Genomic DNA, 26,653 nt, shown 5'->3' with positions numbered 1-26,653 from the left:
GCCATCGGGACTGTCAAACTCGTGCATTATGATGCGGGAGTAAGAACACTTGCATTGCGTCTCACCGTGAGCAGAAAAAAAAAAAAACCTCCGAATAAGAATGCGCATAAGAGGCCAATGCGATGCCCTTCAATTGTAGATCTTCTCAACAGAGTACAATTGACGAGGAATCGGAGGAAAGGAGCCAATTTCGCATGTATCTTTGTTGAGCGAATACGTACATTTTGACTCCCTGTATCCGTATTTTCTGGGGAGCTTTCCCCAGGCAATCCGGAGCCTCGGCCCACCGGCTTTTGGAGGACTAAAATGATGAACGACCACTATCGATAAAGGGTCGACCCCATTGTAATATTCAAGTTTCCCCATCCGATTATTAGAGCCCCTCCATAGCGATTTATTATATGTTAAGGTAGCTCTGACCTCCTTGCCCATCTCCCCCATTCCTTGTTCTCCCCATTTCATATTTCGAATATACGTTCAAGTCTGTTGCCGTCCCCGTATATATCATCATAAACCAGGCTATGCAATAACTCTGCGCGGGTATTGGCAATCTGCTCCCCGGCCGTTCAACTCGAACCATCTCCACTATCTACCTTATTTACCCCCTCTATCCTCTCGAACGTCCATCGAGCGTGGCACGAGAGACATAACCACGCTATGACTCCCGCTTCGGAACACGAAGATGCGATTGCGCAAGAACTCCAAGCTCCGGCGCATCCTTTGGACCACAAGCGCCGCCGTACCATGACGTCGACCGATGAAATAGACAGCACCATTATCCGCCCTGGCAGTGTCAGAATCAATGTCAAAGGCGCTTTCATCGTCGACCCCGATACGGCGACGCCAGCCTCTGCCTCTGGCGCAAGCGCGGGCGGTGCCACATCACATAACGGCCGAGTGAGCCCGACGCACCCCGAAACGAGCGACATCCGGTTACCATACCACACTGCGATCGTGAGCCATATTGCGATTGACGTACGTATATCCGTTCTGAATCACAAGAAGGGAAGCGATGGCTGACGCGGTGAGTGTCGTTGCAGATTGGCGGATCGCTTATAAAGCTCGTTTACTTCTCGCGCGAAGTTGACTCTACGGATCCCGGCGGCCGACTGAACTTTCAAAGCTTCGAAACAGATCGCATTGATGACTGTGTGGAGTTCATGCGACATCTGCGTGATAACCAACTTGTCAATGGCTCACAACCGGGAGAGTTGTGTGTAATGGCGACTGGTGGTGGCGCATACAAGTATTATGACAAAATTCGAGCCGCACTCGAAGTGGATGTGTCGCAAGAGGATGAGATGGAATGTCTCATCATTGGTGAGCGGTTCTGCTCGCTATCAAGGACGTTTTAATTGACAGTTCTTCTAGGACTCGACTTTTTTATAACCGAGATCCCCCGTGAGGTCTTTACCTATTCCGAAACAGACCCCATGCACTTCGTCGTGCCACAGGATAATATATATCCTTATCTGCTTGTAAATATCGGCTCAGGTGTCTCGTTCCTGAAAGTTACTGGGCCACGATCATATCAGCGAGTCGGAGGTACATCGCTTGGTGGTGGTACTCTCTGGGGTCTCTTGTCTCTGCTCACTGGCGCGCGGACTTTTGACGAGATGCTTGAACAAGCCGCTCACGGTGACAACGCCAACGTCGATATGCTAGTTGGCGACATCTATGGAACAGACTATGGCAAGATAGGACTCAAGAGCACAACAATCGCTTCGTCCTTTGGTAAAGTTTTTCGTATGAAGAGAGAGGCTGAATCAGCAGCCGAAGATGGCAGATCTACCACGCCGGAAGACGCATCCTTCAACAGCGCAGACGTTTCGCGTTCTCTCCTTTATGCCATCTCAAACAATATTGGCCAGATCGCCTACCTGCAGTCCCAAATTCACAATCTGTCCAATATTTATTTTGGTGGTTCCTTCATCAGAGGCCATCGTCAGACCATTAACACACTAAGCTATGCCATCAAGTTCTGGAGTAAGGGGGAGAAGCAGGCTTATTTCCTCCGTCATGAGGGTTATCTGGGAGCAGTTGGCGCATTCCTTAAAAGGAAGCCCAAGAACTGGGGCCGCAAAGGAAGCCTTGAGGGCATGGATGACATTGCTGAGTTACGGAGGAATCTCCGCGAAGGGGCACCCAACTCCAGTACATCATAAATTTCAACGAGCGCACCAGGAAGTCAAACCATGTCAGGGATTTCTAATTCAGCAAACACTTAAAGGCTTAAAACTATCGGAAGTTGACTTGAAGTTGCGTTAGGTCGACTTGTCGAGCAACAAGCAAATGTGGTTGTATCACCTTGCACAGGCAGCATTTTATGGCGCAATATCTCAGGCGTTTGGTACATATTCGGGTTGGCTATCGTTTTCCTTTCGCTTGAGGGCATGGGGCATTGTTCTACAGAGAGTATCAGCGGCGGATAAGCATTTTGCTTCTTTGTTTAGAGATCGGGAAGCTGTATTGAAACACATAAGGGTAGCTACACATCAAGCGCAGCAAGTTTCTTGCAGTCTGTCGTAGTACTCTTTATGCGATTCTATGCCAATGGGGTTTTTGGCAAGCTGCTCTTTGATCTAAGAAAGATGTTTATCGTTGTACAGCATATGTGCTTGTGCTTAATATTGTGTTGGAAGTATAGAGGATATGTACTTAGAGCATGATGCCAAATTTAAATCACTTCTATATATGCTTTTATTAAGTTAGCTTTCCTTTCTTCGTCTATCTCTTCCGCTACATGCTGTACTGTACTGAAGAGATCATCCATCTCAACATGGTCCAGGGAATTGCAGACATCGACGATTGGGTCAAAATGCCTTATCTTATTGGCACAGCACAAAACCAGTTTTACGAAAACTACCAGGAACAAGCATTCAGAACCTGCCATATTTTTAACAGACCTGATGTCTGTTGGGAGACTAGAAGTTTGAAATCCTTATCTGATTGGAGTTGTGATCCAGGCGGTCCATGCTGTACCTGCGACTGTGATTGCCAGCCTGCTCCGAGGGTCAACACGCAGCCGGTTGGATATTTCTGCAAATCCCAGGATAATGTCAATGTTGTAAGTAGACAGTCGAGTAGTCGATACCTTGAGATCACTTACTGATCGTGTATATAGCCTGACGGCACATACTTACAGAGCCGCGGGGTAGGTCAAGGACTGCCAGGCCCTTTCTACGCTCATTATCAACCCAACACCTATCACAGTCATATGAGAGAACCAGGTGTCTTGTATGGCAAACAAGAGGTCTTGTCAGTTGAGGATATGATCTACCATAGCGCCAAAGAGCAGCGGTACAATAATGATGCTCAGAGAAGAATTCAAGATTGGATACGACTCATGCCTGAACTCGTTGGCAACAGCAAGACCTCATCCTCAACACACCGCATGTCGAAGAGATGCACCAGGAACAACAATAAAGAAGACAAAAAACAAGGTGTACACAAAGACAAGAAGAAAGAGAAGACCAAGGGGGATGCGGGCAAAAGAAACAAGAGAGACACGTTCACGCGACGATCCCACTGAGGAGACTGATAGCAACGAGGGGTGGTCGTGAATCAAGACGCGAGGAGGTAACCATTATGGACTGTTGTTACTTGTGTCGTGAGGATAAGAGGTAGACTGAGTTTGAGCTCCATGGTAGTCAACGCACAAGAACTTCTCTTTGGTAATTATCTGATATATCCCTTCATTTCCGTAGTCTAACACATGGCATCGTTCACCTGCACTGGAATTATGAAATAAGGCTGATTTAAGCTCAACGAATCACACCCTGAGCAGCCACTCTAATCCGTAACGGGAACGGTCAACTTCACCACCAGTTATAGGTAATTTATCACGCGACAGATTCAAGATAAGATAGGTAAGTATCCCAAATATGTAACCTGCTCCTGGAGCATTGACGGCCTTGAAAAAAAAGGGATATATGAGGTTATGTATGATATAGTTCAAGGCTGACTGATATTAAAGCATAAGCAGAGACTTAAACATAAAGCCTAGACCACTATGCCCAGTTCTCAAGACCTGTTGTATTGAAAAGAAGATGGCCACCGTACCAGCAGCAACAACGAAGAAGAAAGAAGAACATGGCGACACAAAAGCGAAATCCACCAGGGACAAAACACCAAAAGTTAAGGGTCTGGCCGGGGATTGAACCCGGGACCTCTCGCAAGCTATGCTGTAGGGTTTTCCCTAAGCGAGAATCATACCACTAGACCACCAGACCGATGAACAGGACCTGAAGATCCACTCATGTGTTATTGTTGCAGGCTGGTCTACTGTTGTAGAATATATCTTGTGTTTGTGGTCGAAAATGAATTTCCCCGCCGGGTATCTCTTCGATCTCGATGTCTTGCAGATCAATGTTGGGTTAGACTCTTCTGGGAGTACGGTTCCTCCACCCGAAACTCAATTGGCCGAGAGCATTGCTATGATCCCGAATGGCCCTGGCTGGCGTAACAAAAACTTGGACGATCGACCCATTGGAATTGTTGAAGTGTAATTGTCAAGTTTGTTTACACCCGAGATGAACTTGCAAGGTCCACATCGGCACCAATTGGTCACACTGACCCTTGGTTATGAGCTTTCATCCTGGACCAGACTTAGTTTGCATCTGCAGAAGCACCAGCGCGGGGGACGACTTACAGACTCAGCGAGTTCACGTATCCGCCCACATCAATCACAGCATCAATAGCATGGAACTCGCAAACATGTGTTGTGGTTCATTTCTTTATATTCACTTCGTTGTGGTCGCCGTTGACTCACTTTCCCATGCAGTCATTAGGTATCTTTCATCCTCTGTTCTCTCATTCCCTCCCAGACGTCAAGATCTGTGCTTCTAGTTGCCCTGTCCGACATCCTTGCCCTGCTTGATGCCCTGGCTCTGGCCTCCGCTGGCGGGAGCATCCTGGAGACCCTGGCCATGCTCGTCCTTGCCCTCGGGGAGGTCAGCGGTCTTGTCAGCGCGGTCGACACGGTCAGACTGAAGTGAGGAGGTTAGTCAGCTAAACAAAATCAACGATGTGATGATTTGGAGGAACAAACTTACGTCAGGCTTGCCAACACCGTGGGCGATGTTGTGGTCGACAGCCTCGAAAGGGCCGTTGTCAGAAGAACCGTCTCCGTTGCGAGGCATTGTGATGTCTTTGTGGTGGTTTGTTTGTGGTGTTGAAGTGTTTGAGGTGTCTTGGAGGTTAGCTGTGGCTGATGCTTGAAGATGAAGAGGGCGAGACTCTGTTGAGTGCAGAGAAGTTTATTTATATTCCATCGTGTTGTGAACCCCGCCGTAGTCGACACTGATTCAGCATCGTGATGTGTGACGAATCGACGACGTCATTCTGAGCAACGTCATCCCGATGGATGCAATGGATGCTGTTATGCCCCTCGCTCTCCGTAGCGGCAACACGCCGTCTGTGGGGAACAAACACAAGCCAGCCCAGCCAGCCCATGTCTTATCCTGACGGCAGCTGAGCAAATGCTCCTTGATGGGACCTGCATGAGATTATCCACTGGGCTGCCAAAATAGTCGACTGTTTCCATTGTGGATTTGAGTCAAAGAAGCCTGGCACCTGACACCTGACACCTGGGCAGCATCATGGCCCATCCACAGTTGCTATTTTAGTTTGATGTAAATATGAACTTGGCGGAGCTGAATCTACTAAATACACTACCGGTACCTCATGTATGTCTGCTGACTTCTGCCACCAATTCTGTTGAGTTCCAGACTCCATGATTGGCTCAAGAGAACCTACCTGGGCATTGGGACCACGCCTTGTCAGAGCCGCACACGTCACGGACCCTCAGTGATAGAACGACTCAATTATTGCTTGCCCTGATTATCATGTATGCGCAGCTAAACCATCCACTTCCACGAAATGACCCTTGCCCACTAGTCGTAGTAATCGCAAAGAGTTCTGAAACAAGGTGTAACACATCCTTCAGTGACCCAATCCCAAGATCTCAACAATGACAACAAATGAAAATATCATAATCTTTCCTGCGATCTACACAGTTTAGGTACTCATGCCGTACCCGCTGTCGGAAACGAAAGCGTCAATCAAGCTTTGCTGGAACGGCTGCGGCGAGCTCTGGTCCTTGGCGCGGTCTTCTCTTGCTCCTCTTCCTCAACCGCAACATCTTCCTCCTCAGGGGTAGCCGCCTTCTTGGTAGCAGCCTTTCGCCCTCGCTTAGCAGGGGCAGGAGCAGGAGCGAGAACTTCATCATCGCTTTCATTCTTTACCTTTTTAGTGGCCGCCTTTCGTCCCTTTTTGACAGGAACAGGTTTCTCCTCAGCATCGGATTCGTCCTTTGCTTTCTGAGCTGAAGCTCTGCGTCCTCTCTTGGCAGGAGCAGGAGCAGGAGCAGAGGCAGCAGTCTCATCCTCACTCTCATCCTTGACCTTTGCAGCTTTGCGGCCACGGGCCGGCTTAGCAGCAGGCTCCTCCTCCTCATCCGCCTTGACAGTCTTGGATGTTCGAGCCTTCTTGGGCTGCGGCTCGTCCTCATCGTCCTCATCATCGGCAGCCTTCTTGCGTCCACGCTTGCCTTTGGCCTTGGGCTTCTCTTCATCTCCTGTGGCGGCCTGAAAGGTGTTAGAATCATCAACAGTGTGTATACATGCTCAGGACTCACAGCCTCAGCGGCGGCCTTCTTCTTCTTCTGTGCTTCAGTCAAGTGAATGCCCTTCTCACCAAGCTTGTTCTTCTCTGGGTCCTGAATGATGTCAATCACTGCAACCGTTGATACAGAACTCTATACATACCCCTTTGAAATCCTCAGGGTCAATGAAGCCCTGGTTGACACAGCGGCGGACCTTCTCTTGCACGTCAGGGTGTTCGCTATCTATGTCAGGATAACACGGATATAAAAAGGAGGCCAAAACTCACCCAAGCTCATCGTAACCGTCGATGAGGTCACAATCGAAGGAGCCATCACCTTGCTGGCACAGTTCACGGACATTCTCTAGCTGTTGACCAGAGACACATCCCCTGATAGGCACCTTAGTATCAGCGATCTACTATCAGCATAGCTGATGAATTACAGATACTTACCAATGTTTCCATGACCAGCTCCCATGTTCTTTGATGACGACATAGCTACCAAAACGCAGAGTGCCCTTGGTGACTTTCTCGCCGTTCTTCTTGCACTCAGAGTCCTTGCACGTGGCGCGGTTGTTGGGGGATAACTCTAATACAATGTGAGCGAACTGCTCAGCAGAGCAGACAACAGAGGTGCTGCATCGTAACGCGATCATGAGGAACGGGGATATTTTTGGGGCCTTACCAATACGATATTCACCCATCTTGGCGGTAGTAGAAGGTATGCTACGAAAATTCGAGCGTCGAATAGAGTGGTAGAGTGAGAAAAACGAAGAATGCAAGTAATGCTTTGGCTCTGGATAGCTTGTTGCGCGTTCGCAAGGAAGTGGGGAAAAGAAAATGGCTGTTGGAACGACTGATACTAGAAGAAATATCTTTTTCGTAAAAGGAACGAGAGATTATATACCTGAGCTCCTTCTGATGCTCTGCGAATAAAAACAAAGCAGAAAAAGTGCGATAAGGTGAGATGAGTGAGTGAAGGTGGGAAGTGCTGCCAGCTCAGCGTTGGGGAAGTACGGTGCGGTGCGGTGCGCGCGACCAACGCGTCCCCAGCATGCAGGAGTGGTGGCATGGCTCCTTCTTCCCCAGATTTCCGCCTGGAACGATACCTACATGTGGAAGGTTACAACCAATAAGGGAGTTACGAACGTTGCTAAATAAAGAAAGAAAATGAAAAAAAGGAATAGCAAATAGAATGACCTGGGATTTTTACTTTTTTATCTTGTGAATGACTCTGATTGTTATAAGCGCGAACAATTCTAAGCTTTTCTTCCTCTTTTCACCTGCAACGTGCCTCTTGACGTATTTCTCTCTTTGTTCTGGTTTACAGGAACGGACACCAGCCTATATACATTGCAGCCAAATTTCTTGGATCAACCGCTTGTTTGATCAATTCCTCCACCTGGCCTTCAACGCCCAAAGGAATGCTTTCAGTTGGAAGCAAACCCCTGACTTTGCGCTTGATACTGTCTACAACGCTTTGAGGCTGCAGCTTGACGCCCACATCTCCTCGCCGATGTGCTCGTTTCTCCTTTTGTAGATCCAACGTTGGGTCGTAGATGAAAGCCTCTAGAATTGTCATCAGAGTCTCCTCTTGCTGACGAAGAATGCTCAGAGTCAGCTCGCAAGACTTGCGAAATGGTCCTTCGTAACCGTATATACCCATCGCAGCCACCATGTTGTGGGTAAGTCGGAACGGCACTCTTTCAGGTTTGGCAAATGTCAGACCTTTGTCAAAGAGACAATTGAAATCGACGTGAAATACTCCACCATTGCCCTCCTCCAAATTCACGTTCTCACCATGTCTATCGCCAAGGCCTAGGATGGTGCCTACCATAGACATGACAGCACACGACCGTGTGTATTTTAAACGCGCAGCAAACCACGCTGACGGACTAGGGAACTGTTGCGTGAACCACAACTGAAGTACCGGAGGAAATCTCCCCAGGACCTCATCAGTAAATATCCTGGTTTTGCCGTCTGATAAACATGCTTCATCCATGAGTTGCTTCAGAACGGTGTAGTCGGGGTAAATCTTTCGGGACGCATAAAGATTGATGAGAATGTCTCGCATAGTTTTGATTCCTGGAACCCATTCAATGATTCCGCACTCCTCATTGAGTGGCGTTACAGCATATGTTCGAATGTAAAGCTGTCTCCGGCTGGATTCCGCATCTCGTTTCAACGACCGATTGATCAATCCATTGAATTCCATAAGACGCTGGTCAGTTCGCAAGTCGTCCTTGGGTTTGATGAGAAGCATGTAGCTTTTGCCATCACTCCCTCGTGTTGTGAGTCGTCTTGGCTTAGCCAGCGAGCTCAGCACGAGCACATCATCCAGAAAGGAGTCAATCGTAACAACATCTCTAGAAAATGCCTTGTGTTTTTTAACATACTCTGATACAGCCGGTAACGTTGCCGTCAAAGAGCTCTCGACAGGCACGACCAACGGACATGGAGTACATTTATGATTGAATCGAAGATCTCTACCCAGGCTGGCATGAACAGTCTTGTTGCCCCGGAAGTCTCCGTTTTGGCATGCAAGAAGCAGCTGTTCGGCTAATTTCTCTCCCATCCTGAGCAGGTGTTTGAAATCGGTCGTAGAGCCCTCAACCTTCTTCGATATATTCCTGAGAGTCTGAAGGATCTGAGTGCCTCGTGCCTTTCTTTCCGACACTTGTCTTGTTGTCATGATGCCAATAAGGCTCCAAAGCGCTTGCCGAGGATGAGCTTCCACGACCTTGGCAATGATATGTGTCAGCCGGTCGAAAACGTTCGAGTTGGGGTGGGCGATGCGTGCAACAATCTGTGGCAAAGCTGTATAAAAGATGTACGCCGGCAGCCTATGGATGTATTTGTCAAGAAAAGAGTGCAAAAGATTGAGCTGCTCAACACGTCTTCGGTGGAGCTCGCGAGATAGCGATGCTTTCCCTTCTGGTGCTCTGTCTACTTGGGCACCAAGGTCAAGCCAGAGAGTCAAAATTCGTGGGAGAGTCTGGTAAAGATATTTGGTGCCCGAGTTAAGTGAACGGACATAGTTCTCGATGACGAGTCTAGCGACTTCACCGGTGATGTAGTTGTCGCTCTGGTCATCGGCTTTGAGCGGCTTTTCAGCTTCGAGGATCTTCTTGTAGTGACGGCCAAGGTAATAATGTCCCTTTTCCCAAGTCGACAAGGTCTTGGGTGGCTGCTGATATTTTTCACGCAATGCACCGGCGTGCGTCTGCCCAGCGCTATCAAGCCATTTGGCAAGCAGCAGCTGCGCCCTAGCCGTCAAGAGCTTCTGTTGTGGGCTCAACTTGCTTGAACTTGTGCTGGTTGCTGTCCCTGTTTGTGTCATGAACTTGTTGCTCTTAATTGCTCCCTGCAAAACCTGTATTGCCTTTCGGTGCTGATCTTCTCTCCAAAGAAGCTTGGCATTCTCAATAGTAGCCGCATCATCGCCCAGCTTCGAAGCGTGTAGAATAGCGTTAAAGGACTGATGAAGCGAGTTCGACTTCCGTGCAAGGCGTGAACTCGAGAGCCATAGTCCAGAAATGTCTAGGTCAGTGAATGTAGGTCTGTATTGGTAAGTATATGGGCTGTCGATAGCTCCTGTGCAATGTATCTTACCTAGTCAACTCCATGGTGGCACGGCGAATACCAAGAAGATATTGCTTGTCGTTCATGTATGCACCTATAATTTCGAGTCTCCTTTCTAGCAGGGCTGCTGTCTTTTGGCGGGCGACTTCGTCACCCGCTTTTGTTCCTATTATGATTTCCACGTCCGTAAGAACATGTGACTTAAGAAGGAGGTCATGACAGGCTTGTAGCGATGAGGTGGATGCAGCGTTCATCGATGATGAAATTTTGACTCTTATATCCTTCATTATCTTAATGAGCTCTTTAGGCTTGTCTTTAGCCCTCAGCTTTTCGAAAAGGGTCGCGATCGAGATGTTGAAGTCTTCAATAGGGTCGCCGCGAAATCGTTGAGTGAATTTGGTAAGGCTCTCCCACCTTCCTGTAACCCATGCCGCCTCTACTGCATAAGGCATGATCTTGTTGTCCGTAGATGCATCTGTGTGCATACCCTCGATGTGATTCAATAACCCCTCTGTCAATAATTAGCTCGTGTCGGGACAAAAGACTGAAGGAACCTACCGTGCTGACCAGCCTGCTTCAGGCAATGAAGCAAGTCGATCTGGATATCTGTGTTGACAGGGTTCTCAGCGAGTTGCATCTCGTACCAGTTCTGAACAGCAGTCCACCTGCCTGCTTTGCGATGACTCAGAATCTGTTGGTTGATGTCAAGAACTTGTAAATGAGCTGAAATTCCATCAAGGCCATCAGGCTCATCGACATTGGCATAGATATCTTGAAGTTTTTGTAAGAGACGGGTACGCTCCCCTGGTTCTTTCTTCCTCTGTTCCATTTTGTGGGCATGTTGCTCTAAATGAAAAAGAGCACGTGCGTATTCATTACAATCGACAGCCCTTTGTGCTATGAGTTCGGCTGGAATCAGATCGAGAGCCTCCTGCACTTGAGCTAGCCTCTCCCTATCAGTTTCAGTGAGGCGACCAGCTGCTCGCCTTGTTTGCATCCATCTCATTGCATAGTCTACAACGCGAAATACAAGCTAATGACCAGTTAGTTTTTGTCACAAGACCAAGGTATTTTGAAGCCTACATGACAGTATCGCCGCATATCCTCCTTCTCCTGATACGATGCCGTCTCAGCAGGCTGATATTGCAAGATAGCAAGAAGTTCCCCGAGAATATCGTCCCTTTCTTGCTGTGTAGTCCGAGACCCTAAAAGAGTATGCAGGACTATATAGGGAAGGATGAACTCTGCAATAGAGAGATCTTTAACGCGAATGACACGCGCCAGAGGCTCGAATATCAAGTCGGCAAATGGCGTCTGCCCCTTACGTAGAAGGTCCAGAACGTAAACTCTCAGCCAACTCGGATAAGGTCTGCCAGGACGAAAGAGCGGATACTCGATCTCGGTGTGTGGCATTGGAGCAACGACATACCGGGAGGCCAGAAAAGGTGCCACCACTTCCCGAACAGTTTCTGGCATTGCAACCCATTTTCGATAGATGTCGTTTCCACCTTTCATCCCCGAGTTTTCCATGGCACATGCAGCTTTGATGTCGCACCTGCCCATGAGTTCCTGCATAGCAAAAGACAAGAATCCCTGGAACTTAACATCAGTCGTAGATAAGAATGCTGGCACCAGGGCCTCTTCCAGAAGAAACAGAACGAAGTCCGTAGTTTCTTCATTCGTCGCAAAATTGTTCAATATGACTATTGATCGTTGTTCTCTAACAGTCTCGATCTTACTGGGATCCAGGCAGCCTATCAAGCCCATTGCTTCTGTGCATAGGCGCGCTATATCTCCTGGAAAGCCGCTGTATTTACTTGCGCAATCCAGAAGCGACCGCATAAGTGCGACAACGCCAATATCTGACTGTAGACTAATCTCAGATGTATGAAGCAGCGCTTGGTTTTCCTGAAGGTATGGTATCAATTCTGTCAATGCTTGAAGGGCAACACCGGAGTTTTCATGGCAGATTCTCTCGGCGAAAGCTTCCAAAACCTCTTCAACCGCGAGTGTTGCTGGTCTATGCTGATCCAGCTTTGTCTCGATGTCCCTCAACTCTGGAATGTGTCTGAGCGAAGGGAGCTTGACGATGTACTTCGCAACAAGGGGATCAAATTCATCGACGAGAGACTTGAGCATTTGCTGCGCTAGAAGAGCCGTTGACTCGCTCAAGAAGGGCCAGTAACGGGTAACGACGAAAAATGTTGTTTCTAATAATGCCTCAACATCTGTCTCCTCAAGGTGTGTGAGCATCGATGCCCAACATGAGAAACTTGCTTCTCTCAGCGCATCTTGTGCCAGTGTCGAGAGCAAACAAGCAGACATCTAGAAATACAGTCAGTATTGCCATTCAGGGCCGGAAACATATGGCACATACTTGCGGTCTGGCTGTGCTTGCATAGCCCCTCGACACCCTGATCATTTCCTCCATGGCCCGAATGTAGCGCCGACGCTCTGGGTCAGGAAGGCTCTGGTCATTGATGACATCGAAGAGACATGCCATGAGGCCAAGAAGTTGTGAATGAATAAACCGAGCAGTGTGGTCCGACTTCTTAGCTCGGGTTTCTTTGTTTGCTGGGATCATCATTTTCGCCATAGTGTCTAAAGCTTTGCGGACCTGAAGATGCATAAGCTTACGCCAAAGATGCATTGAGGTTTGACTTACTGGTGCCTTTTTTGTTTCATCTGCGTCGCCGGCAGCTTTAAGTAACTCTATGACGGTGAGCACTGGTTCCACTTGAAGCAGGTTGACGAGGGGCTCTGTTTGAAAATGTGTCGATAACTCATCGAGGCGAGATTTTGCGAAACTAGCGATATCGTCTGTATCTTGAACCAAGAGCAAGGCCAGGGTTGCGGCTAGGTTCGCAGGGTCGATTAATGGTAGCCAAACCTCGGACTCCTGCCGTGCCTCCGCAATCTTTTGGATAACGTCTTTTTGCTTGTCAAGCACAAGCCACGGCAGTGCGTGCGTTTGAATCAGGAGGAGTAACTCGTTGACAGACACTTGTAGCAATTCAGCAATTGTCCGGCTCATTTGAGGGCGTTGGACCATGTCCTTGGTGGTCATGTATGCTAGGTTTGGCCAAAAAGGCTCGAAAAGCCTACGTGGGGTTACTCGACGAGCATCAGCTAGATTCAATAGCTCATTGAAGGCGCAAGCTGACACGATATTGTTGTTGCTTCCCAAGTACTCCAAAAGCTTGATGAGAACCAAGTTGAGTTCGTGTTCCCAGACAACCGTTCCCAATTGACCCCATGCCATAATAAACGTTTCAGTTAAATTAGGCTGGTTCTTATCTGAGATTGATTTCAGGAAAGCAATCGAGTTTTTTCTATTGCGCGAGATCAAATCTTGCGTTTTCATGGGAGAAGATCCATTTGATGCATTTGTCTGGAATTTGCCATCTGTGGAGGCCGCTTGAGCCTGATTCACTCGTGGGTTCCTAGCACCATTGGCTTCTGCTGGTCGAGCCGGAAGAACCATGTTGGAAAGAATTGGCTCTGGCCTAGCCAAAGAGAAGGTGGCTAGAACACGCCCGGCAGCTATCCGCAGCTCCCTCACAGAGCTGTTTAAGGACTGAAGACACCACTGGCCCATCCCAGACGTTTCCAGATTAAGTAATTCGGTATCCTCACAATGGAGAATCACTCTCCTTATAGCCAACATGGCAGCAATCCTTGGACGCCGAGATTCAGCAAGGGCGGGGAGTCGGATCAGTTTGGTAAAGAGTGCCTCGATTCGGGATTTATGCACGGTTGCTCCATGAAGGTTTGATCGAACTGGAGGTGCATTATGTTCACAAATGGAGCAGGCTGTTTCTGTCACTGCTGCTTTTGTATCATTGATTGTCTCGTTGCCACCATCCGCCACGCAAGATATCCGCGATAGCAAATCAAGTATGAGACATTGACGTGATGTGTCAGCCTTTGGAAAGGCTCCCCTACTTCAGTAAGCATTTGAAGATCAAATCAATGAAACCACTGACAATACTTGATTCTCAAGATTAAGAAAATCATCGTCCACATCTGCAAGCCCTAGAACGTCACCCAAAAGTCTCATGAGGACCGCCGTGGGGCTAGAGTCTGCCTGTGCTATTTTTCGGCGTTTAAGACGGTCTTGTGAACTTGTTTCGGGAGGCTCGTAGCTCAGCGCCAAGGTCTCGATTATCTCTTGCACTGCAGAATCCTCAAAACTCAGTGGATGTAGGTTTGAGGAGAGCAGCTTTGGCCTGGGATCGAAATTGATCTGTCTTAAAGTCTGTATCACTCTCTTCTTGAGAATTAGTTGCTGACGGAGGAATTATGGAGGATGCAACCCACCCACAGGTCTGTTCCTTCAGGCAGGGATGTATAAAACATTGAAGACTCATCTACAATGCCGGAAACCGCTAACCGGCCAATTGACGTATTTTCAGTAGATGCTGCTGTTATTATAGCTAGAGCCATACAGTATGTATGCCGCGTTTCCTCATCAATGTCTAGCATCGGCATGGGATTGAGGCTTGTCGCAATCTCACCACAAAGCAATATCATGAGAGTGATGGCCTTCTTGTGAACAGAAGCGCTGATGCCTTTTCTTCTCCGTAGTGCTCGCTCGATTTCTTGAGCCAGTTGGAGAACATGAAGCGAAGAGGCAGGAAAGTTGCTACCGTACCGGGTCTGGATAACCCGCATGTCCCCTAGGACATCAATCAACCATACCGCAGTCTCTGAGAAGGAGGTAACGTTATTAAAGGCATCATCTGAAGCTGTCAGAGGATAGGCCGCCACTTTGCAAAAGCTGATCAGTTGTTGCAGCGCTTGCGACATTCGGTCAACAGAATATGTAAGCTGGCTTGTGAAGGGCGACTGCTTGTCGACGAATTGGCTGAGAGCAATTTGAGGAGGTAGAGAAAGTGACTTGAAACTTTCTTCCACAGATGGAACTACTAGAGGGTCTTGAAGCTGTTGAAGGGTATCTGTCAATTAATTGTGAGTTGCTTTATTGTCAAAGTCGAGCTAACTACTTACGAGATGTGATGGTACGCAGATAGAATAAGAATGATGGCGCCATATCCCACAGAGTCCAGTTTTGTGCTATTATTAGCATTGTATACTGGAGGAAGCCTTCAATTGCTTCTGTGAGTTCAAGGCACTGGGAATGGCCAAGAAGTCTAAGCAGCTGAGGAAGAAGCCAAACCCATAATGGCTCCCGCCCTCGGAACATATACTCTTGCTCACCCACTCTATGTTTCAGAACTGCCGGCGTTTCTTTGATAGAGAACCTGAGAAAACTGATGGCCTTGAGGCCTTCTGTCCGTACTTGTGTCCGGTCAAGAAATGGGTCATCTAATCGAATTCCTTCAAGAACAGCTCTCGAGTAAACGTAAATAAGCATATGATTATGCTCAACTCGGTCCTCTGGCGTCTTGAGAAGAGTCGGGTCATCTTTGACGCGTTGAATAATAGCAAAGAAGCCTTTGAGTTCGCTGTTCTCATCTGATTTGGAGGATTTCGTGGATGCTGAAATATTCTCCACAAGCTGCGCAGCTAAGGTTGATGGAGGAGGGCCAGCGGCAAATTTACCGGCCGGTTGCCCATGATCCGGTACAGCCGCCCTTAAATGCAGATTGGCCGCCATGATGCATGCAGCATCGTTGGGTGCGGCTGGATCTTGTTGCTTCACAGATGGATGATCAAGGTTGGCGCTCTAAGGTTAAGGTAGTAGTAAAGTAGGTTAGATACCTACCTAGCCAAGGCACCTTCAATGTGGAGGACGCGACTGGTCACGGTGGGGCAACACGAAATCACGTGACCAATAAGAACCATCTAGGAGGTAGCTTTCTGGTAGTCTCAGATCCATATCAAACGACATTTCATTACGATGGTTGACATACAACGGCAAAGGCTCTATAGTGGTATCGATATATGATCTCACACACTCATCTCCTCCCCTTTACTCTTGTCTGACTTCGGAACTTGTCTTTCGAGCTTAACGTTCATAGCGAACACTGATCATGTCATGTGTTATTCCTAGACGAGCGCGGCTTAGCATTTGGTACATCAGAAACACTACGGAATTTCTTACCTCCAAGTTTGACTGTGTACGTGATCTCCGCTGACCCGTACACGGCTTCGATAGCCCCTTTCAAACAATAGTACCGATGCCAACCCATACGTCTGATCTTCGCGGTTCTTTTGACTGCTTCTGGGATCTTTCTTAGGTCAAGTGAGAGCGTTCCGATGTGCTGCGTAGTTTCATCGAGATGGACGGGAGCTTTCCCGTCATTATTGTTGCTGTAAATATCGATCTCGGTTTGTGGCACATGGCCAAGCATTACCGGGAGATCGCATTGGTATTCTATCCGCGACGGTTTGCCTTCTGGGTAGGACTCACCCTTCCAAAGTTAGTGGCAATCAATACGAAGTTTGGAGAGGAATCAAAATACCTTCTGAATAAACCAACACATTTCTGAGACGACTGTTTCTTGCTCCTTTTCCGACCAGAACCTATAACCCGTCAGCAACCACATTTGTCAGAAAGAATTCATACGAACGCTTCTTTGGGGTTGTGTTTCATCATATCGTATTTCGTCATCAAGCATGTACCGTACGATCGTCTTGCAATTCGAGATGCAACTTCCACCCGGGTGCCTGCGGGCTGATATCGACTGAGCCCATGCATTGCGGCACCTTTTACCACCGCCGTCCAGCCACTTTCTGGTTGAAGAACATCTGTTCGGCTAGATATTGCATCACGTACGCGTGACTTCAAATATCGACTTTGCCCGAATCCTCCAACCATAATCACAGCGGCGACGCCATCTCCCGCCATCTTGATCTGTTCCTTGATAAGACACACGACATCTTTCATTATGGGCTCAAAGATTTTGGTTTTCATGTCGTCTTGTGTCATAGTGTATCGGTTCCGTCGTAAACCAAGACTGGGATCGACTTTGAGAGTCAAAGGTTCGCCCTTCGGAGAAAAGGTCTTCTTGAACTGTATCCCTCTGAGCGAACTGGCTTGAAAATAAAACCTTGGAAATCTTACCGACTCGAACTCACTCAAAGCTGTTACGAGTCTCTCATCAGTCCAGTACTTGTCTCCATGAGTTTGTTTCAGATGCCGACGAAAGCGCATATTCAGCATGGACGAACCGCACTTCCCGCCTGTACCCTCGGTGACTTCTTTTACTTCAACTCTGCCTATTTTGGTTACTTGATAGGAGATCAAGTCAACGGTACCGCCTCCCGCATCGCAAACAACAAATTTTCGACCTACTTGTAATGTAGAGGGGCTAAGGGTCTTGAGGGTGTATAAAGCGGCTGCCTCCTTGTCATTTGTTAGCAACACACTTTCCTCTGCGACTCGAAATCCAACCCACTGGTTCTGATATGAGCTGGATCCTCTGATTACCACAAAATCCTGCCATGGCTGCGGCCTGCTCCGTCGATTGCTTTGCTTTTGGTGACCAGATAGCGGGGACTGTGACGACAAAGTCCATGGGTGTTGATTTTACCACGCTCGACGATAGTCTCTTTTCAAGTAGACTGACGAAATGCTCATGGAGGCATGATAGATAGACCTTGGTCAGGTCTTTTGCTGATTCTCCATCCTTGGTGATCTGGGCTGGATCATCCAGCTTTCTATAAGGTCTGGTCAAACACGGCAAACGGACTGAAGGCACAGCACAACGAACAGCTTGAAATACCTGATCCTCTTCGCAGACTCGGGAATCTGAAATCCCCACTGCCACCCAGTCGCCACTCTTCGGAGCTCAGTTGGTACTTTGGGACTGCTCTTGGACGAGCCGGCTGAGGGCCATTCTGTCAAGACATGTTGAACATCAGGCTGCAAGGGTTAGCAAGCTCACCCCGAGAGATGTTAGGACAACGCTTACCCGAGTTGTGTCAGCCCAAGCGACACCTGAGTATGTCGTTCCAAAATCTATGGATACAACGATTCTGCGATTGCTCATGACCAAACTACTTCCTAAAGGCTTCCTATGATTGTTTCATTGTCAACTATTTGTGGTGGAACAGTCAGGCATGATCTAGTGATGTACGAGATATGGAACTACTCTGCCCAAAAGCTCATTCGTGAAAATGGGACTTGCCCCAGAATTCACTCATGTCGACTCCCAATTGGTTACGATAGAAACCAGCAGGGCGACGGAACATTCTTCGCCAGCACCCGAGGATCTGTCTGTGATTCTGGACATGGTCAACCATTCAATCTGACTCTTCAGGCCTCATTTGTTGTGTGGGCCTGGGGTTCTTTGGGCCTCGCTCATCCTCACCGACCAGTTATGGAGCAATGACCACCACTTTGACCACCAACTTCGGCCTCGTCAGGGCTTTCAATCAAGTGGGTGGATGGGGTTTGGGCACTGCAGACTTGGCCTTGAACAGAAACTCGGCGCAGCTACGAATGACTGTAACCCTGGTAAATCCAGGCAGTGGAGCATGCAATGGCCGCCTAAGCGGCCTAAGACGAGACCGACTTTTGATGTCGTACAGCTGGAAGACTTCCGAATGCATTAGGTACCCATCACCTGGCGCCTAAACGAAACCATGCTTGGGTCCAACCGCAATGTGAGGCTGCGAGTATTGAGTTCTTTTCCAAGGAGTCTTGACGCCGATTGGTGGTACCCTGTAAGATGACCTTGATGTGTTGCCTTTGATTCGACTTACCAGACGGATAGAACCAATCTAGCGGATTACTGGTCAACCTCTGTCGCTTAACGATTTGCACGTGCGACACTGACAGACTCATCTTCATCATTGGGCTGTTATACACAATAACTCTGAACACAGCAATCCGTCATCATGGATCCGGAGACGGCTCGTCATGAAAATAGCCAGAAGCAAGCGGAAGACCATACGACGAAACAAGGATCCCCACAGACTCCCGCACTTAAGGACAAACTGGCCAGCGAGACCCATTTGCGCCGCTTCACGGAGAATGTATTGGACTCCAGGCAACAGGAGATTGAGAATCGGGAATCAGAAAAGGGCCAGCTTGCAGTAGAGGCGGAAACTCTCAGAAGACAACTTGCGGTCACCCAGCGGCAGCTCGCAGAGGCTCAGGATCAGATCTTTCGTCTACAGCCTAGGAGAAGAGATATCACAGAAGCAGAGGCTAGAGAAGCCTACAAGATCCTAGTTGGGAATGTCCAGCGCTGGGTTGAAAACCGTGCTGCATATGCTATTGAGGATCTGGAAATTAGCCGCCTTGCTGCCAGAGCATCCTCTCCAGAAGGGCTGCGACTCGTTTCTCTTCTCAGGGAACAGTCAAGACGATGCTTGAATGTTACGCAGTCTGACGAATTTCACATCACTGGGGTCATCATGAACTATCTCCACGTTACTCTGTTCTCAAAGTCCTTTTATTGTCCTCTCGATGATACGGAAGGTGACGGAACGTCGAGATGGGTTGATGATCTCGAGAATACTATGTCCCGACTGCCAAGAGGTTTGTCTTAATCCCAGGGCGTGATATATATACCAAGCTGCTGACATCTCACAAGATACAGCTCATTGTAGGGAATGGAGAAGCGAGACGCTGACTGCCTTAACTCACCAACCATCTTTCAGAACGCGCCGGCAAAGATTTCTGAATTTTGTTGTTGACGATCTGACAACTTTACTCTCAATCATTGCCCCGAAAAGTCCTCCCGCTGAACTGCATAGTTCTGTTCGTCGAAGCATTGTAGAACCTGCAGCAGATCTCGCTCATCAGCTTCACCTGGCGCCCAGTGTATTTTCATTGAAGTGGCCTGCTCGCACAGCTGCGACGAGGTTGGAGGTTTACCAATGCTTGAATCTAGCGAATGGAGGAGCAATTCTTGACTTGAGTGGAACAAAGGCAGCTTCTCAAGCACGCCGCGGTGTCATATATCTCTTTGATATAGCTCCCGGGCTTTTCGTCGAGAGAGTCGAGGGTGGTAGAAAGCTCGGGCTGAAAGCAATTGTTAAACCCACAGTTCTCGTCACCAACTCTGGTGGGGATGTGCTCCAGGGCCCAACAATAATGAGTTTCCTATGGAATAATACGCCAACTTCTCAAGGAACCAGTCGAAGCTCATCAAGAGCATCAAGTTCAAGGAGTGAGTACAGGTATTCTCCACACCCTTTTAAGCTCTGACATGTCTTAGGGCCAGCTGGATCTGTCATATCGGCATCAAGCAGACAAAGATATTAGTCCTTGTTTTATGAAATTGTGTTCTTGTAAGGCGTAGAAGTCAGCAAACAGAGACAACAGCATTAAAAAGATAAAACGATAACTGGAGAAGAATAAAACGCACGTATGCTACTTTTATTGTCTGAAGGATATCATATTTGGGTATTTTAAGGAAACTGGGCTAGAAATGCTTTTATCGATACCAATAACCACCATAACCTTCCTGATGAGTAACGATTACCGGTATACTGCGAACTCGGCGGGTTGGCCGAGGAGGTAGAGGCGGTGGTGGGGCGCCAACTTCTGATGCAGGTCGCCGCCGACCAGAAACAGGAACCTGTAGAGTGTTTCCGGGGTAATGTGGCGCGAGTGGCCTTGGGGGAAGTGGTGGTGCTGATGACCGTGACTGTGAAGGCCGCCCGAGCCTCTCAGGCACATTCGATGCGGCGTTCCTGGTCAAGCGCTGACCTTGAACCACCTGAGGTTGAAGGTGCAGGGGTCTTTGGCCAGGTGTCCTGTTGTTTGGCGGTGATAATTCTCTCCCTCTGGGAGGAGTTGCTCGCTTGACCTCGCGGGCAGCTTGCTTCACCTTCTTTGCGGGATTCGGAACTTTTCTCACAACTTTTGGCTTCGGCGGTGCGGTAGCTTTCGCAGGCCCAGTTGCCTCTTTGTCTCCTGAGGTCTGGCCAGTCGGTGCTGGAATGAAAGGTCGAACACAGTTGCTGATATAATCATTGGTGACCCCTAAGGATGTGGCATCAACAATGCCTGAATTGATTCTGTTGATATACTCCTCCTTTGGCTCGCTATCGACAATGTATCTTGGACTTATGTATACCAAGATGTTCTGTTCCAAATGCGGCTTGTGGTTGATGGCCTTCCTCTGCCCTTCCCCTTGCCGGGCAAGGACTCGTGCGTGGTCTGGGCCACCATTGTTGACAATCCAAGACACAGGTCGGCGATACAAGGCGGCTTCGGCACGCCGTAGCGTAACAGCCATGTACTTCTTTTGGTATGCGTCCTTGGAAACACCTTCATTGATATCAAGACGAGCCTCATCGCGGGGGTTGATCTCATAAACAAGGCCTTCAACCCAATGACCTTGCGACTCGATAACATTGGCGTATCCACGCTCGTTGATCTGCCAACGATGATCTGCCAGCTTCCCAGAGCCGATGAATTTGCTTCCAGGACATCTTCGTTTCATCTGCTGTAGATGAAGATTACTACCATAGGCAAAGTAGTATTTGGTGAGCGGCTGGCCAGTGTCGGCCTGAGCCTCATCTGCAGACAAATTCATGCTGGAGATTTGTCGGGGGCAGCAAGCTCCGTGTATCCGATGGCGAGGTGCAGGGGGAAAAAGTGTGTATGTTTGTGTGTGTGTTGCGTTACGTTTTCGTTGTGGTAGGAGAATGTGATAGTGAGCTAACGGCGATTAAGATGTGATGTGAATCGGCTCCCTCACATGAGAAAAACAATATCGATCAAGCAAGCAACGTCCACGTCGACCTGACTAAAGCATAAACTAACTTACGTACAGTAGCTGTGCTCAGCGCCAGCAGCGCTCAATGGGCGGAGTGGGCTAGGTTGTGCAAGTCACCGACTGGGCCTTATTGTCACATTGGGCAGCAAATGAGTCAGATTTTCACAAGAGGAGACGCCAACTCATGGCCAATTGTTACGTCCCACGTTGGGAAGACTCGCAAGGTACCTGGCAAGCGAACTTTGCAGGGTAGACGCGGTTACATTTTCGTGAATACCGACTGTCTGGGCCTTTACAATGACAGGCAAAAACAGGCCTCGTTTGATAGCCTCAGAATATTCAGACGCTATGAGACGGCCCAGCCCGCCTCCATTTCCTTGTTGGGCTCCGCACCGTGCCCCCGGTCTTCCGGCATTTCTCCCCGGAGCCCCCGGCCAGATCCACAACGACAGCTCCCGCCAAACCATGCATCCGCACCGCCATTCGAGGCCAGAAAGGTTTTTGCTGTACTTAACCTGAAAGCGAGGCGACAATTTTGAGATGTGACGATGACAGCTCAGGTTAGGCGAGCGAGCGTGTTACTGACAAAAAGTTGAGAGCCAACAGCTGACGATTCTGTGGTTGTGTTTGGGTAAAGCACGCGGCCGTATCCAAACGTTTTGAACAAGGCACAAGCGCATCAGGAAACGGGTGATCACCTTCATGTAGTACGACTCCCTGTCTGCAGCAAGGTGATTATTCAAAAACCAAGGTGGTTGTCTTATACAAGCTGCATGGCCAAATCCGCCACCTTCAACCCGACCCCAGCCAATTCTACCATTCTTTCTTTTTCGAGTCCCTAAACACTTCTTACATCTCGTCGATCATGACGGTTTCAAAGCTCAGGCATTACAACTTCGGCGTGGAGATCGAGGCTGTGGTAAAGCCTTACGGTGGTGCTGATAGCTTTACCAATGTCGACTGGTATCGACAATTAGCACAGAAGCTACGGAACCGCAACATCGAAGCTGTGCACGATGACTGTTCAAAATACAGCAAGCATCCGGAGTACTACGGTGGTAAATGGTTCGTCACTAGAGATGGATCTTTGAAGAGAGAGCGTCCCATGGGTATGTCATTCTCTTCACCGTGAAACCAGCGAACTGTTTAGTTTGTTCACTAACAGGGGATCCTAGTCTGCATGGAAGTCGTTTCCCCTCGTCTAGATACCAAGCAACATGTCAGCGGCATACTTGGCGACTTTTGGGAAGCGATGCGTGTACACTTCAGTCCCCAACGCGATATCTCCTGCGGCGGCCACGTCCATGTCACTCCCGTCTCTGGTCAGAACAAGTTCTCCCTACGTGGCCTCAAGAAGATTGCGTTTGCATCTGCTGTTTATGAAGAATTTGTGGCAGCTGTCCTCCCCAAAGCCCGCCGAGAAAATCAGTACTGTCGGCCAAACAGTCAAAGCATGGGTTCTGGGTTGCGTGAAACGCTGATACGATTCGGTAAGAGCAAGGGCTCACTTCTCCAAGTCGCATCAGAAATCAAGTCAACGACATCCGAAGTGGATTTGTGCTACTATATGCAGGGGAACCGATACGTGCTATGGAACTTCCAGAACATTTTCCCAAACCCCAAGACAGGGAAATGTACTGGCACGGTTGAATTCCGGGGGGGCAACCAATTCTTAAGTACGAAGGGGACTCTTGCTTGGGTGGCATTCGTCATGGGATTCATCACACTGGCCCTGGAGGAGGTAAGTCACTTGAATGAGGTGCTATGCTCAAACGCTCTGTTGACATCTCTTTCAGGATCTTCTCAACAAGCTTACTACGTATACTTCGCCCGACGACCCAAAATTCCAGGCACGTCTCGAAGACTGGTGGAAACGGATACGTCAAGCGGCTAAGCAATCAAAACTTTCTCGATATCTACCCTTGGAGTACATAAAGATGCACACAAGATAACCATATGGCATGACATTTCTGCCAGGACGACGACAGACCCGACCTCATACCGACCTTGGGTTCAGGGTATATGTTCTTTGGCTTACTATGGGATACAGTTTTGGGCACAGCATGATTCATGATTTCAGTTAATGGAGCTATTGGTGTCTAGGCGTATGCATGTTTTGACATTGGAGATTAATTCTTTACATATTTGATGAAGTGGAACAGGCCCAACGACTGGGAGGGGACCATGAGGGGATCAAGTGCATTTCTAGTTAATACGTAGCGTATCATTCAATCTCCTTTAAATAACGCCAAATTCATTCATCATGGTATCCAATATCATTCATGACTCTCCATCCTTTGTTTCGCCCTCTTCAAATAGTACCAGTACCGTGCCAGCCTTGCAAATATCCTGCATGACGTTAGATGAGATATCAGAGAGGAATGCCCTAGGAACTTACCCCTTCTTTATGTGCAAGCTTCTTAATTATGCCATCCTGCGGCGACCGGATAATAGTTTCCATCTTCATTGACTCAATTCTGAGAGTTTGTTAGCTTATTCTGCATATCGAAATGGTCAACTTACACCACAAGTGGTGCTCCCTTTTGCACAGTTTGACCCTCCACTACCTCGTTCTTCAATATCTTGCAGGGCATCGGCGCTGCAACTGAGGCGCTTGACTCCTTGAGCCCAAGAGCCTTCTCGTACCACTTGGGCGGTAGAAGGACAAGATCTGTTTTCACGCCATGCTGGAAAACAGTAACCTTTGTGTCATTGTCTGTGTGTTGAGGGACGACGGAGGATTGAATGCGCTCAAGGGGGAAGTATGACTCGAGTTTCATCACTTCACCTTCTGGCTCGGGCTGGCAGGCAATATTTGTGAACACTTGGGGTGTCTCGTCACCTTTTCGGTGGACAGCAACGTTGTAAAGGTTATGACCTGTCTGTGTCACGCTGGCCTCGACGACCTCGCCCTCTTCCTTGCTATACCCATCCAGGATTTTAAAGTTCAGCTTTCGTTCCCCGATGTTGTTAGTCTCGCCAAAGCCAAGTGTCAAACCATGGGGTCCAGAATTTCGATGTTCAAAGTTGATCATCCCGAGGGCTGCTTGGGCGACAACTTCATTCTTGATAGGTCGGGGTTTGAAAAGCTCCTCTCCCCACTTGTCGATGAAGCCCGTTTCCACATCTCCGGCCACAAAGGCATCAGTCTCACAAAGCCGCTTGAGGAATTCGATATTTGTAGCAACACCAACAATTTCGTATGATCGTAGAACGCTCTCCAATTTGGCGATAGCACGTTCTCTCGTATCGCCTCGCACGATAAGTTTGGCGATCATGCCGTCGTATGCTTCAGAGATAGTATTACCAGATCGGAATCCCCAATCCAGGCGAACATCCTCGTTCTGCAATTCGGTAGGGAGATAAGCTCTCACTAATTTGCCGGAGTCGGGAATAAAGCCCTTCTCAGGATTTTCGGCATAAATTCGTGCTTCAATGGCGGCGCCCCTCTCGTTCATCTGTGCTTCCACTTCTTCCTGGGAGAGTGGAAGCTTTTCGCCTGCAGCAACTCGGAATTGCCATTCGACTAGATCCAGGCCAGTCACCATCTCCGTGACAGGATGCTCCACTTGTAGTCGAGTGTTCATTTCCATGAAATAGAATTTGTTGGTATCCTTGTCGAGGATAAACTCAACAGTGCCAGCGCCGACATAACCAACTGCCGAGGCTGCTTTTCTCGCCTTATCCCAGAGATCGTGTCGAGTTGCCAGATCTAGATCTGGAGCTGGGGATTCTTCGAGGATCTTTTGATGCCGACGCTGAACACTGCAGTCTCGCTCACCTAGCGCGACGGTATTGCCCCATTTGTCGGCAAAGACTTGCACTTCGACGTGCCTTGGTCGAATGATGTACTTCTCCACTAGCATGACCTCGCCTCCTTCACCAAATGAGGCCTTGGCTTCGGCACGGGCACTTCTGAGTTGCGTCAAGAACTCCTCCTCAGTCAGGACGATTCGCATTCCCTTGCCTCCACCTCCTCGTACACTCTTGAGGAGCACCGGAAAAGTGATGTTTTTGGCATGCTCCAAGAGTTCCTGTTCGCCCTGGTCTGCTCCATGATACCCTGGCACACAGGGAACATTTGCAGCTGTCATAATTTCTTTACTGCGGGCTTTATGTCCCATGTCGGCCATGGCAGTAGCGGGTGGTCCAACAAACACGATGCCTTCCTCTTCGCAACGCTCTGCGAACTTGGAGTTTTCGGACAAGAAGCCATAGCCGGGGTGGAGTGCCTGGATGCCATTTTGCTTCGCTAGAGCAATGATTTTCTCACCGTCAAGATAGGCGTTTGCAGGACCTAGCGCCAAAGACTGGAACCCCGAAGAAGCATGCCATGAACCAGCGTCAACATCTGTATAAACGGTTGTAGCCCGAATGCCAAGGCGCTCAGCAGTCCGGTTGATACGGATGGCGATCTCACCACGGTTGGCGATAAGGACAGAATTGATAGGTGTGTGCTTTGGTGCAGATGATGAAGAAGCCACTGAAGAAACAGAAGCACTTGAAGCAGATGTTGAGAGGAAACGAGGGAGGGGCTTCAAAGGAAGTCGACGGTTTGCGCGAAGTGTGGAACGCATGATGAGCGATAGGGTTAATGAAGCGCCCAGTATAAAATCAAGGAGCAGTATGCAACTTGACAGAAGTTCAAAATGATTCTCACTGACATAAATAAGGAGGGAAACCGACTGTAAATCTCCGTCCCGGGTGATGAGCCGTCCCTAATGCCGTGAATGTGCTATGCCGTCGGCTTTGAAGGTTCAAGTCGGCAAGGACAGACGTGACCGTGAGGAGCCGCAAGTAACCGGTACCTAGGTACCTTCCCC

General features: G+C 48.7%; 11 protein-coding genes and 1 non-coding gene across 22 annotated transcripts; 5 read left to right on the top strand and 7 right to left on the bottom strand.

Moving 5' to 3' along the window:
* Positions 1-317: 317 nt before the first annotated feature.
* On the top strand, positions 318-2,707 carry FOIG_02116 (type II pantothenate kinase). The gene is made up of 3 exons (XM_031199251.1): positions 318-975; positions 1,041-1,320; positions 1,372-2,707. The coding sequence occupies exons 1-3, from the start codon at positions 658-660 to the stop codon at positions 2,163-2,165; spliced, it is 1,392 nt and encodes a 463-aa protein (XP_031071288.1). The 5' UTR covers positions 318-657; the 3' UTR covers positions 2,166-2,707.
* Positions 2,708-2,779: 72 nt separating this feature from the next.
* Positions 2,780-3,532, top strand: FOIG_02115 (uncharacterized protein; the record flags this gene model as incomplete). Its single annotated transcript, XM_031199250.1, has 2 exons — positions 2,780-3,067; positions 3,125-3,532. The coding sequence occupies 2 exons, from the start codon at positions 2,780-2,782 to the stop codon at positions 3,530-3,532; spliced, it is 696 nt and encodes a 231-aa protein (XP_031071287.1).
* Positions 3,533-3,654: 122 nt separating this feature from the next.
* On the bottom strand, positions 3,655-5,407 carry FOIG_02113 (uncharacterized protein). Of its 2 annotated transcripts, XM_031199249.1 has the most exons (3): positions 5,055-5,407; positions 4,652-4,988; positions 3,655-4,597 (listed from the first exon to the last, which is right to left on the bottom strand). In XM_031199249.1, exons 1-2 carry the CDS (start codon positions 5,139-5,141, stop codon positions 4,845-4,847), a joined length of 231 nt encoding a protein of 76 aa, XP_031071286.1. In that variant the 5' UTR covers positions 5,142-5,407; the 3' UTR covers positions 3,655-4,597; positions 4,652-4,844. The 2 variants fall into 2 exon arrangements, with proteins under 2 accessions (XP_031071286.1, XP_031071285.1); XM_031199248.1 differs by having other exon boundaries at positions 3,655-4,988.
* Positions 4,142-4,232, bottom strand: FOIG_02114. Its single transcript has one exon. It is a non-coding gene; the product is annotated as a tRNA-Pro (tRNA).
* A 129-nt stretch (positions 5,408-5,536) lies between the features above and the next one.
* Positions 5,537-7,621, bottom strand: FOIG_02112 (uncharacterized protein). The gene is made up of 6 exons (XM_031199247.1): positions 7,289-7,621; positions 7,057-7,192; positions 6,892-6,993; positions 6,768-6,843; positions 6,638-6,718; positions 5,537-6,587 (listed from the first exon to the last, which is right to left on the bottom strand). The coding sequence occupies exons 1-6, from the start codon at positions 7,305-7,307 to the stop codon at positions 6,063-6,065; spliced, it is 939 nt and encodes a 312-aa protein (XP_031071284.1). The 5' UTR covers positions 7,308-7,621; the 3' UTR covers positions 5,537-6,062.
* Positions 7,622-7,791: 170 nt separating this feature from the next.
* On the bottom strand, positions 7,792-15,867 carry FOIG_02111 (uncharacterized protein). 3 transcript variants are annotated; one of them, XM_031199245.1, is made up of 9 exons: positions 15,196-15,867; positions 14,506-15,129; positions 14,172-14,455; positions 12,851-14,126; positions 12,563-12,802; positions 11,269-12,510; positions 10,744-11,218; positions 10,216-10,696; positions 7,792-10,163 (listed from the first exon to the last, which is right to left on the bottom strand). In XM_031199245.1, the coding sequence occupies exons 2-9, from the start codon at positions 14,992-14,994 to the stop codon at positions 7,928-7,930; spliced, it is 6,723 nt and encodes a 2,240-aa protein (XP_031071282.1). In that variant the 5' UTR covers positions 14,995-15,129; positions 15,196-15,867; the 3' UTR covers positions 7,792-7,927. The 3 variants fall into 3 exon arrangements, with proteins under 3 accessions (XP_031071282.1, XP_031071281.1, XP_031071283.1); XM_031199244.1 differs by having other exon boundaries at positions 14,506-15,143; positions 15,196-15,865; XM_031199246.1 differs by having other exon boundaries at positions 14,172-15,143; positions 15,196-15,857.
* A 132-nt stretch (positions 15,868-15,999) lies between these two features.
* FOIG_02110 (uncharacterized protein) lies at positions 16,000-18,299 on the bottom strand (the record flags this gene model as incomplete). Of its 6 annotated transcripts, XM_031199241.1 has the most annotated exons (9): positions 16,016-16,197; positions 16,253-16,562; positions 16,614-16,674; positions 16,722-17,164; positions 17,216-17,497; positions 17,550-17,811; positions 17,865-18,016; positions 18,066-18,189; positions 18,251-18,299. In XM_031199241.1, 8 exons carry the CDS (start codon positions 18,141-18,143, stop codon positions 16,157-16,159), a joined length of 1,629 nt encoding a protein of 542 aa, XP_031071278.1. In that variant the 3' UTR covers positions 16,016-16,156. The 6 variants fall into 6 exon arrangements, with proteins under 6 accessions (XP_031071277.1, XP_031071275.1, XP_031071279.1 ...); XM_031199242.1 differs by having other exon boundaries at positions 16,001-16,197; positions 17,550-17,794; positions 18,066-18,299; XM_031199240.1 differs by lacking the exon at positions 18,251-18,299 and having other exon boundaries at positions 16,000-16,562; positions 18,066-18,143.
* Positions 18,115-18,502, top strand: FOIG_02109 (uncharacterized protein). Its single transcript, XM_031199237.1, has one exon. It carries the CDS (start codon positions 18,171-18,173, stop codon positions 18,483-18,485), a length of 315 nt encoding a protein of 104 aa, XP_031071274.1. The 5' UTR covers positions 18,115-18,170; the 3' UTR covers positions 18,486-18,502.
* Positions 18,503-18,579: 77 nt separating this feature from the next.
* On the top strand, positions 18,580-21,118 carry FOIG_02108 (uncharacterized protein). Of its 2 annotated transcripts, XM_031199236.1 has the most exons (4): positions 18,580-18,819; positions 18,870-19,639; positions 19,695-20,273; positions 20,322-21,118. In XM_031199236.1, exons 2-4 carry the CDS (start codon positions 18,994-18,996, stop codon positions 20,366-20,368), a joined length of 1,272 nt encoding a protein of 423 aa, XP_031071273.1. In that variant the 5' UTR covers positions 18,580-18,819; positions 18,870-18,993; the 3' UTR covers positions 20,369-21,118. The 2 variants fall into 2 exon arrangements, with proteins under 2 accessions (XP_031071273.1, XP_031071272.1); XM_031199235.1 differs by having other exon boundaries at positions 18,580-19,639.
* Positions 19,527-21,922, bottom strand: FOIG_02107 (uncharacterized protein). The gene is made up of 2 exons (XM_031199234.1): positions 20,472-21,922; positions 19,527-20,391 (listed from the first exon to the last, which is right to left on the bottom strand). Exon 1 carries the CDS (start codon positions 21,645-21,647, stop codon positions 20,541-20,543), a length of 1,107 nt encoding a protein of 368 aa, XP_031071271.1. The 5' UTR covers positions 21,648-21,922; the 3' UTR covers positions 19,527-20,391; positions 20,472-20,540.
* A 213-nt stretch (positions 21,923-22,135) lies between these two features.
* On the top strand, positions 22,136-24,122 carry FOIG_02106 (uncharacterized protein). Of its 2 annotated transcripts, XM_031199233.1 has the most exons (4): positions 22,136-22,390; positions 22,468-22,939; positions 23,006-23,571; positions 23,627-24,122. In XM_031199233.1, the coding sequence occupies exons 2-4, from the start codon at positions 22,696-22,698 to the stop codon at positions 23,780-23,782; spliced, it is 966 nt and encodes a 321-aa protein (XP_031071270.1). In that variant the 5' UTR covers positions 22,136-22,390; positions 22,468-22,695; the 3' UTR covers positions 23,783-24,122. The 2 variants fall into 2 exon arrangements, with proteins under 2 accessions (XP_031071270.1, XP_031071269.1); XM_031199232.1 differs by having other exon boundaries at positions 22,136-22,939.
* FOIG_02105 (3-methylcrotonyl-CoA carboxylase alpha subunit) lies at positions 23,660-26,652 on the bottom strand. Its single transcript, XM_031199231.1, has 3 exons — positions 24,354-26,652; positions 24,229-24,307; positions 23,660-24,179 (listed from the first exon to the last, which is right to left on the bottom strand). The coding sequence occupies exons 1-3, from the start codon at positions 26,405-26,407 to the stop codon at positions 24,111-24,113; spliced, it is 2,202 nt and encodes a 733-aa protein (XP_031071268.1). The 5' UTR covers positions 26,408-26,652; the 3' UTR covers positions 23,660-24,110.
* Position 26,653: the final 1 nt, after the last annotated feature.

Source organism: Fusarium odoratissimum, assembly GCF_000260195.1.
Source record: "Fusarium odoratissimum NRRL 54006 unplaced genomic scaffold supercont1.2, whole genome shotgun sequence".
Taxonomy (NCBI): Eukaryota; Fungi; Ascomycota; class Sordariomycetes; order Hypocreales; family Nectriaceae; genus Fusarium; species Fusarium odoratissimum.
The sequence above is the reverse complement of the archived record's forward strand: the minus strand, read 5'-3'. Positions and strand labels throughout refer to the sequence as shown.